Source organism: Syngnathus acus, chromosome 19 (genome assembly GCF_901709675.1).
Source record: "Syngnathus acus chromosome 19, fSynAcu1.2, whole genome shotgun sequence".
Taxonomy (NCBI): Eukaryota; Metazoa; Chordata; class Actinopteri; order Syngnathiformes; family Syngnathidae; genus Syngnathus; species Syngnathus acus.
Window position 1 is genome coordinate 2,457,289 of NC_051103.1, and position 13,614 is coordinate 2,470,902.

General features: G+C 50.6%; 2 protein-coding genes across 4 annotated transcripts in view; one reads left to right on the plus strand and one right to left on the minus strand.

The window, feature by feature from the left end:
* dbf4b (DBF4 zinc finger B) overlaps positions 1-13,614 on the minus strand; it is a 49,444-nt gene that overhangs the window by 28,486 nt on the left and 7,344 nt on the right. For 2 of the 3 annotated variants that reach the window (XM_037278138.1, XM_037278135.1), the window contains exon 1: positions 11,882-12,066. The gene's annotated coding sequence lies outside the window, so the exon portion shown is untranslated. Of the gene's footprint in view, positions 1-11,881; positions 12,067-13,124; positions 13,173-13,614 lie in introns of those variants that run through there. The other variant, XM_037278136.1, reaches the window with a different exon arrangement.
* LOC119138268 (zinc finger protein 503-like) lies at positions 8,919-11,134 on the plus strand. The gene is made up of 2 exons (XM_037278238.1): positions 8,919-9,508; positions 9,588-11,134. The coding sequence occupies exons 1-2, from the start codon at positions 9,221-9,223 to the stop codon at positions 10,959-10,961; spliced, it is 1,662 nt and encodes a 553-aa protein (XP_037134133.1). The 5' UTR covers positions 8,919-9,220; the 3' UTR covers positions 10,962-11,134.

A 13,614-nucleotide genomic window follows, 5' to 3' on the forward strand; every position in this document is an offset into this window, starting at 1 on the left:
TCAAGAGCACCGAATGCTAACACCGAGGCTAACAATGAAGCCGCGCGTGCTAACGCTGGCCTGCTCTATGGGTGCGCCTATAACTGCAAGTCAGGGCCCACGGAGGCCATGTGTTCCCCATCAAGATGAAAGCACGAGTTGCTCTTCGGAATGATGTCTAACACGTAGTCCCGCTAAAAGCCGAATATAAATCAAGATGTCAGCACGGAGGGCAGATGGAAAACACTCGCGACTCGCGATACAAGAACAAAGTCAGCCCGGGCTAATCCTTCAAAGCACCGCTCCGATTTGGTTTTTACGATGACCCGCTAATGTAAAAATTACGCCTGACAATATAATCTGGATAACCTCGCCGCAGCCGGCCAACGACAGTAAAGCACCAAGCCCCCCCCTCCCAGCGCCCGTTCTGAACCGAGGCAATAAAGCCGTGACACTTTTACGATAGCGTAATTAACAGCGCGCCCCAACCAAATTAAATCAATGTGCCCATCTAATATCATTTTCTCTAGTTATGCAAATCAAACACGCAAAGCCCCTCGGAATGAAGCCGTGCGAATCGCTTTCACGCGCTATCGTCCGATCAGACCTCTCGACACGGATGATGATGATGATGGGGGGAGGGAGGGGGGGGAGTGTGTGTGTGTGTGTGTGTGTGTGTGTGTGTGTGTGTGTGTGTGTGTGTGTGTGTGTGTGTGTGTGTGTGTGTGTGTGTGTGCGTGTGTGTTGGGGCGCTTTTAACCACTGCACTGATTAGTGACAACATGGATGATAACAGCTTGAAATTAAAACAATGCTCATTGGTTTAAGATCAAATGGAAGCCCGGCATGGGAAAGAAAAGTCCCTGGAAGGCCTTCAAGCAGTTATTCATGTTGAAACGGAGCATAATCAGATCATCCCTTTGAGTACATTTGCAGTTCAGATGTATTTAACTTTAGGTACAATAACAATATTGTAATGTTGCATATGGATTTGTAGCGTGAAATTCAAGTTAGGGGTCCCTGTAATAACCTGTTGCTGTTTTTATCTTAGCCTTTAGCTTGCGGCCTTTTCCCTATATGTGAGACAAAAGGGAGGCTGCGGCAGTGGAAGGCGAGGGTGAGAGCGAGCGAGTGCAGTCTAATGGCGCTGATTAATGACAAGGGGCCAGAGGAGAGCCGGGACACAGGCGCAGGCAACATATATCATCCCTTCTCATCAGTCTCTGCACCTTTGTGGCTTCCACCCAGCCCGGAATAAAAAAAATAAAAAAAACATGTACCGGCTGGGAAAAAAAAAATCAAATAAAAAAGCTTCCCCAGTGATTTTCATATGGAGATGGCAGCTGGGCAGGCAAATGACATGTAGAAAAAGACATAATGAGCAAACGCGGCGGCGGCTTTGTGTGTCATCACTCACCCCCCACTACACTCGAGCACTCGCAGTGCTTAAGTCACATTCCCAAGGTCTAATCTTCTCGCATGGAAGCGGCGATGACTTATTGGCTATTTATGAATAGGCGCTGATGATAAATGGCGCCGCATTTATCTACATAAGTAAGTCGGAGTGCCGGCGCGGAGGCCGTTACGCCGCCATCATCGGCGCAAAAGCCGTCGGACCCCAGCTGGGAGCCGTTCACGGGGTGCATTCTTGGGGGAATTTGCACGTTTAATTAAGAGGCACCTTGTTAAGACCAAAAGACAAACATTTGTGGAAAAATAGCAACAGGGATAAGGAAAGCCAAAAATCCAGATATTCAAAATGTCATGCTAACGTCGTTGTGAGGCACCTTGCGAGGGCAAAACGAGGCGTCTTAATGAATGTGGTGTCAGCGCCGGGAGCTTGTCATTTTTCATATGCTTTCCCCGCAAATGTCGAACACCTCTTAACGGCCGTCGTGCTAATGCTCCAGCTGTCAGCCGGTTGCACTTATGCAAGAATAAGCGAGGCTGGACAAATGCATTCAGATGCCATTCATCGCCGTTAATGATTTCACAGCAATGAAAATATGTCGGCGCTAGGTTGTAAAATATAACTTTTAATTTTCATTCACTTTGAATTTGTTGGTGCCCGACGAGCCTGGCGGCGTTGGCGGTGGCGTTGGCGGCGGCGGCGCAACGTCTCTGCGGTTGTTGTGGCGTCGGCGCAGCGTGACAGCGGCCCTTCAACTCTCGTGTTCCAGAAGCTTAGACGCGCTTGTTTGATGACGGCTTATCCCCTCAGCTGACATATTATGCTTGGACAGGCCTCTGGCTGAGCCGCCAGAACAAGCTACGGCGGGGATTAGCCCCCGCGCCGGCGCTAATGCAGTCAAACTGTCAGGCAGATCAAAGCCGCTCACTTCAGATTAAGACCAATTAAACGGGGTGGCGCTACACAAATTAATACTTGGAACGCACACGCACACGCCGCAACAAGGCAGGCGGAGAAGGCGGTTGCCTCGGGCCTGGCCGGGCCCCGAACGGAGAGGGCCCCCCGAGAGATGGCTGACGTTGCTCCGCAGCGACAACAACATGTTTGGAGGAGGAGCTAAGGTTAGCCGGTTATTGCGAGAAAGTGAGCGAGCGTGCGATAGCTGCTACGATACTAATGCCGAGGAAAAATAACAAAATGCATCAATGCTACGGATGGAAAAAAATATATGACAACTGCCAAAATGACATCGTAGGTTTGCAATGAGACGTGTCCTATTTGGGTCCACGTGGCCGACAAACGCAGATGTGGGAGCGGAATGCGCTCGAAAGATGCCGTCGCTCCCGTTTTGCGGCGAGGGAGGCGCGGCCATACCTCATTTCAGAGAACAAATGTGCTTAAGTTATTTCTGAAGGGAAGGCAATCTGTCAAAGGCCGGCCTGTTTTGGCATGTGCCAGAGCGCCGCTGAGATCACAGACTCCGATTCTGCTTGCAATTACCGCCAGAGGACCTTCAAGGCAGGCAGGCGGCCATTAATCCTACTTCTGGCCCTGGACGCTTCGACATGTCAAATATTTCCCACTGTCCTCTGTGGCACGGCTCGAGGAAGAGAGAGAGAGAGAGACAGAGCAGAGCGCAAAAAAAATAAAAATCAATGGCGGCCCACTTGGCTCCGGTCAAGTAATTGCTGCCATTATGACTGCCATTATGTTTGCGTTACATCACTGCAAACTCTTGATTGAAATGTACGTACGTGAAGAAGGCAAAGAGAGAAGACAACTGCAATTAACGAGCGGAAATAAAAACCTTCGAATGGCTCCTTTTCCAAACAGCTTTAGGCCACAGCTCACAGCAAAACGCTCACACGCACACCAACCGAATGAAAGGTGCAAGGCACCACTCTATACGTATAAAAACAATTTGTAACTGCTTGACGGATTGGTGTCAGCGTGCGCAATAAATTCAAGTTGAAGAATGTCATAGCATCCTTCCATATTTCTGGCCCTTGAGGAAGTGGGACGGCCCCGATTTATGCCTTGGAAAGCTGAACATCCAACTGGCCCCGCTCGCCATCTAAATCAAATTTACGACGACTGTCAAAGGCGGCCGGGATGGACAAAATCATCTGGCCTTCGCGTTGTTGTTTTTTTTTCTTTTTTCTTCATACGGGCCGCCTAACAAGCGACTGCGGGGTCTTTGTCCGCTAACGGAGGTACGAGATCGACACGACACACATCTTTCTTTCTAATATCGTATTTATTGTAATAAAATTGGGCTGTTCTAGCTATACTTTTCCAAATTAGGGGACCACCGGCACTGCTTCACCCTTCAAGCTTCCACACCCCATCGCTCACAATGCCCCCCCTTTCTCCCCATCACATGAATCGTGCTCAACAAAAGACGCTTTGAGGTCACGCTCTTTCTCTTCTTCTTCTTCTTTGCGTAAGCCCAAAGACAAGGAAGACTTAAAAGGGGGCTTATGAGGATAATGCTAAGAGAAAACACATGCCGTTACTTTGCCTTGAATTAGAAAAAGTGTCAGATCTGCACGGAGGGGAAAACGACTTTACTAGGGGTGAAATCGACTCATTGGACTTTGCTCATCAAACGGCGTAACGGTCCGTGCTCGCGATTAATACGCTTGAGCTCTAAAGCCGCGCCTCTCGCCCCCCCCCCTTCCTTTTTTTTTTTAGATTCATCGCCCCAAGAATCCTCCACGGGGGTTTTAAAAACTTCAAACGCGGTCTCATGAAATAGTCAGGAGGTGTCAGACATGTGCTCCCCCGCACTTCACCTCCAACGCCGCCGGCACGACAACACCAAAGGCTGCCATTGATTTTGTGCAAAGGGTTACGCCCGCTAAAAATATTAAAATGATACAAAATAATACAAGCCACTGGCGAGATATATTTGACTTCCATCATCTTCTGCGCGGACATCTGAATGGAGTTAAACGGACACGCCGGTATATTTTCCGAGCCTAATTCCGCACCGATCGTCTTCGTGTATGAGCTAATAAAATCAGCTTTACGGAAGATCCGAGACAGATTAAGTCACTGTCCGAAGAATTTAAAGCTCGCTGGGCTGTACATTCAAAAACCGAGGTCAAAGAAAAGCCAACGGAGATACAAGCCGCTCGCTGATCCTTTGCCAATCCACTGGAAATGAAACATTCCTTCCTGCGGGTTCATCCGCTAAATATCGAATATATACCGTGTTGGCTTCACGCAGCAGCGCTCTGTAAATGGGAAAGTCATCTCAAACGTGGGATTGATAAAAAGGAAGGGAAAAAGATCAACGCAAAGAATTAACAATTTTAATTTATTATTGCCATATGCAAAATGGCTTGGAAAAAAAGTCTGCGTCGATGTATTTATTTTTTTGTCTGCATCGAACCGAAACTTGAAAAGCCATAAATCAAATAGACTATTGAAAGCCATTAGCAGGGCTGAGGGATAAAAAGTAGTAATGGTCTCGTAAAGCTGGCGATATGGCAGCAGACGTTCTTGATCGTGCGTATTGAAGGCGGCCGACAGATTTTTCTCCACTGATCAATGTACAGCGCCGCAACGAAGGGGCTATTTATTTACTGCGGCCGAGGGGCAGAAACGTTACCGTTATATCAAGTGGCTGCGCTGATTTACAGCCAGCTATTCAGGCTATGGTGTGTTTGAGTGTCTCACCATCATCTGAAATCGACTTTTTAGGAAGAAGGCCTCTGTCTGGTTTTTGAAGAAGAGTGCAATTTGACAACGCATTTGGGGCGACGAGCCGAGGAGCCGTCAGAGCGAGCATTTGATCACTAAGTCGACAATGAAGCGGTAAGTGTCGAACGGCTGCCTGACGCTAATACCGGCTGGAATCCCTAATCCCGCTTGTGAAATGTGACAAAATGGGCGCGGAGGCCCCGCTTTACGGGAAATAATCTGCCCATCACAGACGCTCATCCCGGCCCCCGGGTGTCAAAACACGCTACCTGCACATTTTCCCCCGCCGGAAATTAAATCGGAGGGATCAAAGATTACCTCGGCTATGTTATCAGTGAGACCGGCAAACAACGAAACGGACCGCGTTGCAAACAAACAAAACATCCATTTGGGACGCGCCTCGCTAATCCTTGAGTGACTTGACAAAGTTTGCGCAAAGTTCTTAATGTGGCAGGTGTCGGGCGGCGGCAGCGGCGGCGGCAGCGGCGGCGGCGGCGGCGGCGGCAGCGGCGGCGGGACGACGGGCTGAAGCTAACACGTGCGTACAGCATGACATCCTCACCTGCCTGATACGAGCGTCCGACAGCCAACGCTTAATCTGGGCGGGTTTCGACTTCAACCGCTCCTGACCAGCTTTGACTAATCGAGGAGACGACGTGGAAAAAGAGCCTTCAAGCGTTGCCGCCATCTTAGATTTCCGCCACCTCAACTTGGCCCGTGCGAGAAGAGGAGGGCGGCGTACGCTGACTTCTAAGTATCCCAAACGTCCCGTCCTTAAGCGCATCGCGCTGGTAACGTGAGCCGACAACTTCTTACTCTGCGCCAGTTTCTTTAGGGGGGGGTAGCGCCCGACCCCGCCAGCCCGTCGGCCTTCAAAGCAAAAAGCGAGTCTATTTTCTTGTCATATTTCCTTGAAGGACGTCTCGCCGCTCTAATTCCCGCACTTTGGTTCAAGGTGCATTAGCGCAGCTACCGAGGTGATGGGAGCAATTTCAAAGTGTCATTCAGCGGCGGAAATATCGCAGCGTGTCTCGTGCGGGCTGCCTCCGTCAACTTGCCGCTAATCTGGATCTTATTCACTCGACACCATTTACTTGTCAGCGCTTGGCTCCGGCACGTCAGATCCTAATGAGATCCGCTTCCAGACACGTTGAGAGCTATCGAAAGTGAAAGGTCAAATTCAGAATGCAGGAAATGCCAGCCACGTATTTGGTGTACAACTAACAAGGAGCGCTGGAGAGCGGAAGTGGCGCGACGACGCTTTGGAGTATAAAAGGCCGGTCTTGGCTGGCAGACGGCAGTTAGTTAAGGCCGTTAATTTCCCCGCAGACGCGCCGCTGCGGGCGACACGCTGGGGCCGTACTTAAGCATTATTAATGTGACAGGCCTCGGTGCAAGGCCAATCAATTAAACAGGAGCAATCACCGTCGCCTGGATGGCGGGCGGGCGGGCGGCCATTTTAAGAAGCCGAGGGGGGCGGGAGAGCGGCACAAAACAATAGCACCTTGCAGCCGTCATCTGGCCTTTTTAGCCGTCACGTCCAATCGGCCCGCCTCTGCCTTGACGTGGCACGAGAGCTCTCACGTCGACGCAGCGGGGAAGGAATTGGAGCTCGCGTGCAAATGCAGACGACCGGAGATTTTTATTGGCTTCTTTCTACTTTTGCAAAAAGGCGCCTCTAGTGGCCGCTTCGGAGGTAACATTGATTTGCAAGGAACAGGAAGCACACAAAGCCCAAGTAAAGCTGAGGAAGCGTCGCACATCCAAATTGCTCAAATCTTTTGAGACCCGATGACGTCGCCCGCCGACGTCCGACTTTGAAGCTGCCGTGTTGGCGGAGGGGTGCGACCCGTCCATAAACGTGTCCCGCCTGGGTGAAATACAAGCGGGAGATTTGGGGGCTTTCTGTTTAAAAGTCATGAATTACGACGACAGCGGGGTGGAAAAATGTGCAGCCATTTAGGGAGCGAGCCGGGAATTTGGTGCGGCGCGCCTCGGCGGCCCATCCATCAGGGCCACAATAAAAGAGTTTTTGGCTGACTCTGGGAATTTATGGTCGCCCTTCCCTGTCCTAATAAGTCAAGCCGGCGTGTCAGCGGCTGACAGGCCGTTGCCGAAAACAGCGGCGGCGTCATCAATCAAAAAACACTTGCATCTGTTTAGCTTTTGCCTGATCAGCAAGACATTTATAGGCTATTGAGTAATAAGATAAGTGGCTCTCCTTTCAAAGGGGGGAATTGGAGAAATGGAAGATTTCAGGATGAACGGCAACCGCAAGACATTTTTATAAAACATTGTAAAGAGTGTCATTTTGGATTTTGACTGAGGCTCTTCATTTAGTCCAGATGTTCCATTTTGAACAGCTTTTTTCAGATTGGGAACGTACCTGTAGTAGTCCAAAACAATTCTTTCGGCCAATCTACTCATCTATTGCACAGGTGTCAAACTCAAGGCCCGGGGGCCAGATACGGCCCGCCACATTATTTTATGTGGCCCGCGAAGACAAATTGTGCATCAGATTTGTGTGTCATGACTAGAATTGCAAATTGTCTTCACTTTTAATAATATCTGTTTTTTTGAATATTTGACCAGTTTTTACTCGTCTGATTTGAAAACGAATTATTTGTCAGTTTGTTTTGTAGCTTTTACTGTATATAATATGAGGTGCTCATACATTTATTTGGGTTGACAGTCATAATGGCCCTCCGAAAGACTACAATGCAGCCCGCGAAAAAAAACGAGTTTGACACCCCTGATCTACTGGTCCGTGCAAATTTAAAGGTAGCTTTTTTTTCCTCAAGAACCACAGAGAAAAGAAATGTAGTCAAGATGGCGAGCGACGTCCTCGCGTTCATCTTTCGTTAAGATTACAGAGGCCGAGATGATGGATGGCTAAGTCGGAGACGACACTTCCCCTTCTCTCGATTTTGATTTTGCACGCGGCAGTGACCTGAATGTGACTGAGGAGAAGAAATGCAGACGGCTGACAGATAACTGGCAAGCAGGACGGAGAAGTGACAGATGCCAGGCTGCATTCGGGAGCAGAAAGCACGCCAAAACACGTCAAGCGGATGGACGGAAAGACGGACAAGCGGTGTGCTCCCCAAGCCGTGGGTTATTTCTTAATGACTCATATGTGCTCCAAAAAAGAGACTCTGTCTTGTCAACATGGGAAGTGGAAGAAAAGGAAAGAAAAGGAAGCTCGAGTGGCACTGGATGACTTGATAGTTGCTCTGATTTGGCTCCAGACTAGTAATAACTAACTCACAACGATGCCAGAAAACCACCGAGGTAAACAAAGGTGAAAGGTCAACTTCTTATAGTCGAGAAAGGGGGACTCCATTTGGCCACGCCCCCAAAGAACAAAAACTATCTGGTAAAAAAACAGTTTAAGCCGGCATCTCCACAATTGAGTCCGACAGACTACTAGTTGGGTTTTGCGCCTTTTCAGCCAATATATAATCCAAATTGTTTGGCTTCATAATTTTAATTCTAAATTATTGAGACGAGACAATCGCTTTTTCTACGGCTTGGTGCAATAAAGGTCGCGGAAACACTGGATGAGATCATCTACGTGCGTGCCGTCGTCGCAAATCCACCCATGCAGAGTGCGGGCAAGCGCACAGAGCCAATTACGCGAGAAAACACCGCGTTAAAAGGGTTCGCGAGCGTGAAAGACACTCTCGCGGGGATGCTGCACGTCATTTTCCTTTCGTCTTTTCACCTCGGATCAACTCTTGCAGGCTGCGATCCACGCGGACAAGAGCGAACGAGCGCGCACGGGGACGTGGGCGGGGGCGGAGTGATCCTGCCTTCCTCCTTTGACGCACCAGCGCCAGCCACTCTTCCTCCTCCTCTTTCCTCCTCCTCCTCCTCCTGTAATCCGAGCGCGCTCTCGGACCAGCGACCACACTGTCACAGGACGCCGACGGGAGAAGACGACACATGCGGAGACCACACGACACGGCACGGAATGTCCACGCACGTTCATAAGGATTTAACGCTTTCGGGTTTGGCCGTGCGTGTCCGCAGGAGGTTTGACGGCAGATTTTGAAGGGCTTTGCGGAGCACACGCGCACCGGCCACGCATGCATTTCTCTTTGAGCATTTGAGCTTTGGGTCATGATCACATCGCCCACGGTGACCGTCCTGAGACACAGCACTAATTCAGCGTGGGAGAGCCGCTCCTCGCCCGGGGAGAGAGGCGCACCGAGCCCCGACAGCCGCCTGTACGCGCACCGCAGCACCACCGCCCCCAACAACTCCGTCGTCTCCTCTCCCGCAGACCCAAACCGCCAAGCCGGCCGTCTGCCTATTAAGCTGCTAAAAATGCTCACGGCCCGGGCGGGACACATCATCCACCCGGAGTACCTCCAGCCGCTGCCGTCCACGCCGATAAGCCCCATCGAGGTGAGTGCCCCCCCTCGTGCATGACCCCCCCCTCTAAATATGTCGACAGCGCGTAACTGCGATGTATTCTGCTTCACAGCTGGACGCCAAGAAGAGCCCACTGGCACTTTTGGCTCAAACATGCTCCCAGATCGGGAAGCCGGACCCCCCGGCCTCCTCCAAGCTTTCCTCGGTGGCGAGCGGCGGGGACAAGGAGAGCAAAGCCGGGCCGCTGAAGATCAGCGACATCGGCGCGGACGACAAGTCGAGCTTCAAGCCCTATGCCAAGTCGGCGTCATCTTCGGACAGCAAGAAGGAGTCGATCCTGAGCGGAGATAAGAACGGTTTTCGGGTGCCGAGCGCCGCCTGCCCGCCGTTCACGCCCAGGACCGGCAGCCGGAGCGTGAGCCCCAGTTCTTGCGCCTCTGCCTCACCGCTGCCGTGTGACGGCAAACCGGCGGCGGATAAGGACGACAAAAAGGAGTGCGAGCGCCATAAAAATGCGTCGTCGCCGGAGAGCGGCAGGACGAGTGGAATTAGCCCCGATGGCAGCCAGGAGATCGCGCCCGGGTCAAAGGTCGTCACAACGGACTCGTCATCCGTCACCTCGTCGGTGCTGGGCTCCGGACTGGTGGCTCCGGTTTCCCCCTACAAGCCCGGCCACACGGTTTTCCCCCTTTCCTACCCTGGGAGTTTAGCGGGCGCTTACGCGAGTTACGCGCAGCCCTTCCTGCCGCCGGGCATGAGTCTGGAGCACGCCAAGTCCAGCAGTCAGCTCCTGAGTGCTCAATTTGCAGCGTGCAGCAAGGCCGGGAGCAGCCCCATGGCAAGGGCATCCCCTCCCTCGCTCATGTCCGCCGGCTTGTGTCGGGACCCGTACTGCCTCAGCTACCACTGCACCGGCCATTTGTCGGTGACCTCCGGCGCCAACTGCGCGCATGACGCCGCCGCCTCGGCCCTCAAGTCGGGATACCCGCTCGTGTACTCGGCGCACCCGCTGCACGCCGTGCCGTCGTCGGCGCCGTCCTTCGGCGGACACCCGCTGTATCCGTACGGATTCGTGCTGCCCAACGACCCGCTGCCCCACGTCTGCAACTGGGTGTCGGCCAACGGCGCGTGTGACAAGCGCTTCTCCAGCTCCGAGGAGCTGCTGGGCCACCTGCGGACTCACACGGCCTTCGCGGCCGGCTCGGAGAAGCTGCTCGCAGGCTACCCGGGCTCGTTAGGAGCCATGGCCTGCCACGTGCATTTGCCGTCCGGCGGCAGCCCGGTCAGCCCCGGCGCGGCGCTCGCCCTGCGAGGGAACCCGCATCACCCGCTTGGACTGGCCAGCCGCTATCACCCGTACTCCAAGAGCCCCCTGCCTGCCCCGGGAGCCCCCGTGCCGATGCCCGCCGCCACCGGAGCCTATTACTCCCCGTACGCCTTGTACGGCCAAAGACTGACCACGGCCTCGGCTTTGGGCTACCAGTAGCGAACCGAATGCAAAATATAGCGATATACACGTTTATAAAGGAGATTTAGGCCCAACGAGTTTTCTATGTAGGGACGGACGGGATCCATGAGAGGGATGGATGAGTGTATTTATTTGAGATAGCTTCAAGCGTGACTTCAAAAAATAAAAAAGAATTATAATATCACTCTCAACAGCGTGGATGTGCATTATTTGGGAGACGAAAGGATTTGACAACAAAGCAAAGCGAAACGAAACGGGGTTGTCTGTGACTGATTTGATTGCTTGCAACTTCAATATCTTTTTACAATCTGAAAATACTCATAAAACTAGTCCAAATGTGTCTGCCAAGTTTATTTTTGGGGTTGAACAGCGGCGACGACATGAAAGGGGTCAAAATATTAGGAACGGCTTATTAAACGTGCTATTAAAGTCATTAAAAGCCGGAAGCGCGCCATTTTTTGTCCTGTATCATTTCGGGCCACATCTGTAATAATAAAACTTGGCCCCCCGAGGGCCTTATTTCATTGATGGAAAAGAATACAATGTTTATGATGATGGCTATTTGGAGCACTTGCGACTAAAGTGTTGTTATGACAAGCGCTCCTCCGAGGTTTTGCTTGTTTCTCAAATTTTGTCACGCTCTCGGGGGGACTCACAGGCCGCCTGTTTTAGCTCGTGCAGATGGAAGCTTACTTTTTATTTACACGCGACTTTGAAACCTGCTCAGTAATTCCATTGCATGTTACATACGTTCGTGTTTTGTCAACTAAGAATTTGCACACCGGTGAGAAAACAACTCCCAAATGAACTTACCTGAACATGTACCTCACTAAATTGAGTGAACTCCAAAGTGGTGGTGCAGTGTTTGCATATTTGCCTATTCACAGATTCATTTGGGAGCATACAGGCAGTCGTTAAAAAAAAAAAAAAAGACTTACCTATTTGCTGTCTTCTGTTTCCTATCTGCTGGTAACTTGGTGTTAAGGAACTGTTGACGAGAGCTGAAGAGCTACTTTTAGACAAAAGTAGTCATTTGCCACCATCTTGTGGCAGGCATCTAAGGAAATGCTTAAAGCTTCATGACTGAGCAAGAGAAAGAAACAATCTGCAAATAATTGACAATCCCTTGGAGTTGTCATAAAAAAAGACAAATGTGGTACTGAGTTTAAATAAAAGTGAACAAGCAGGGGTTTTTTTGTGAATAATGGGAGATGGCTTCCAAAATAAGTCCACAATTTTGTGAATGCCAAACCACAAATATGCTTGTGGTCCACTGTACACACACACAACGATTTTTAAAACTTTGATGACACCAGCATTTTTAAAATGTGGATTGAATTTTTTTTTCATTTTAAAAATGCCTTTTGTCACTTTCTTAACCTCTCTTGGGACTATTTCCCAAAAACCCAACTTGCGTGTTGAATTCCGACAAAAAAATAATAATAAGGTTTAGCAATTAAATTATTTGTACAATTTCAAAGGTCATTGTAGAGTTAATTGTGCTGAGCTCAGCCCAACATGATTTAAAATGTCTTTCTCCACAGTTGGAACGGGTTGGATTTTTCTCTATTCGTCACATTTTGTGGCGAATGTGTTTATTTCCATGTACTCATTGACTTGAAGTGCAAATGTGTTGTGGTGTGTTTGTGTCAACGCTGTGGCAAATTGTGTAACGGACGCACTTAAGCCTTTTTGCTCATGCTTTGTCGTTTGAGCTGAAAATAGTTGCAGTTTACAATGCGTGACTGACACGAGCTGGCCTCGCTCCCGGAGGCGCCACCTGCGGCCCGACTCGTTTTCCAACACTTGTTCTCCACTCCACTCCTTTCTATCACTTGGCAGGCTCCCGTCAAGCTTATTAATGATCCAATGGCAGGAACCCCGCCCCCCCCTCCTCGTGACCCGTGCAGAGGCCGCTCGGCTTGAAGGCCCAATTTGAAATGTGAAGGAAGTTGTGTGAAGTGGTCAATTCCACACACCTGCAATATGACACAGGATGGTGCAAACTCAACAAGATTAACACAAGTCTTAATGAAAGCGGCCCGCGACTGTTACTCAGTCACAAGATGGCGCCAAAGCACTAGTTTTACACAAGACATGGCACTGGCCTGAGTAACAAAAACAGGCGAGAGGGATTCCAATTCCCCCAATTGTGTGTGCGTGTTTGTTGCGTCCACTCACAATAAGGCGAGGAGTTGCTCCCATGCGGAAAGTTGCCGCGTCGGCAATCTGTCAACGCACAATAGCACGAAAGAGCAAGGGTGAGTTGAACGTCGGGCTTTGCGCCGCGCTGCACACAGCCTGTCATTTGCACCCGCCACATATTTTCCATGTCTGTCATTGGCCCACAACCTTTTTTTTTTTTTGTGGTCTCCAAAAAACGTCTTGCTCACAGTTTATCGACTGACACTTGCGTGTGATTGATGACGGCCAGGCCTATTGTGTGTGTGTGTGTGTGTGTGTGTGCAGATAGCTAATTAACTGCAGGCTGACTGAAGAGCAAGGCAACCTCCGATAAGCTGGTCCTTTGGCCCGCCCCTGCTCGGCGGTGGCATGTGGAAGCGCTTACTGACAAATTTGCGAGAGGCGCAGCAACGTTGACTAAGACGAATGGCCGCCGAGGACGGCAAACAGCCTCTAATTTAAGCGTGTTTAAATGTTTGACACGCTG

Bases quoted from the DNA above. Each gene is read 5' to 3' on its own strand.
- LOC119138268 (XM_037278238.1), top strand. From the start codon at position 9,221: ATGATCACATCGCCCACGGTGACCGTCCTGAGACACAGCACTAATTCA. The intron at 9,509-9,587 runs GTGAGTGCCCCC...TCTGCTTCACAG, and splicing joins CGCCGATAAGCCCCATCGAG to CTGGACGCCAAGAAGAGCCC.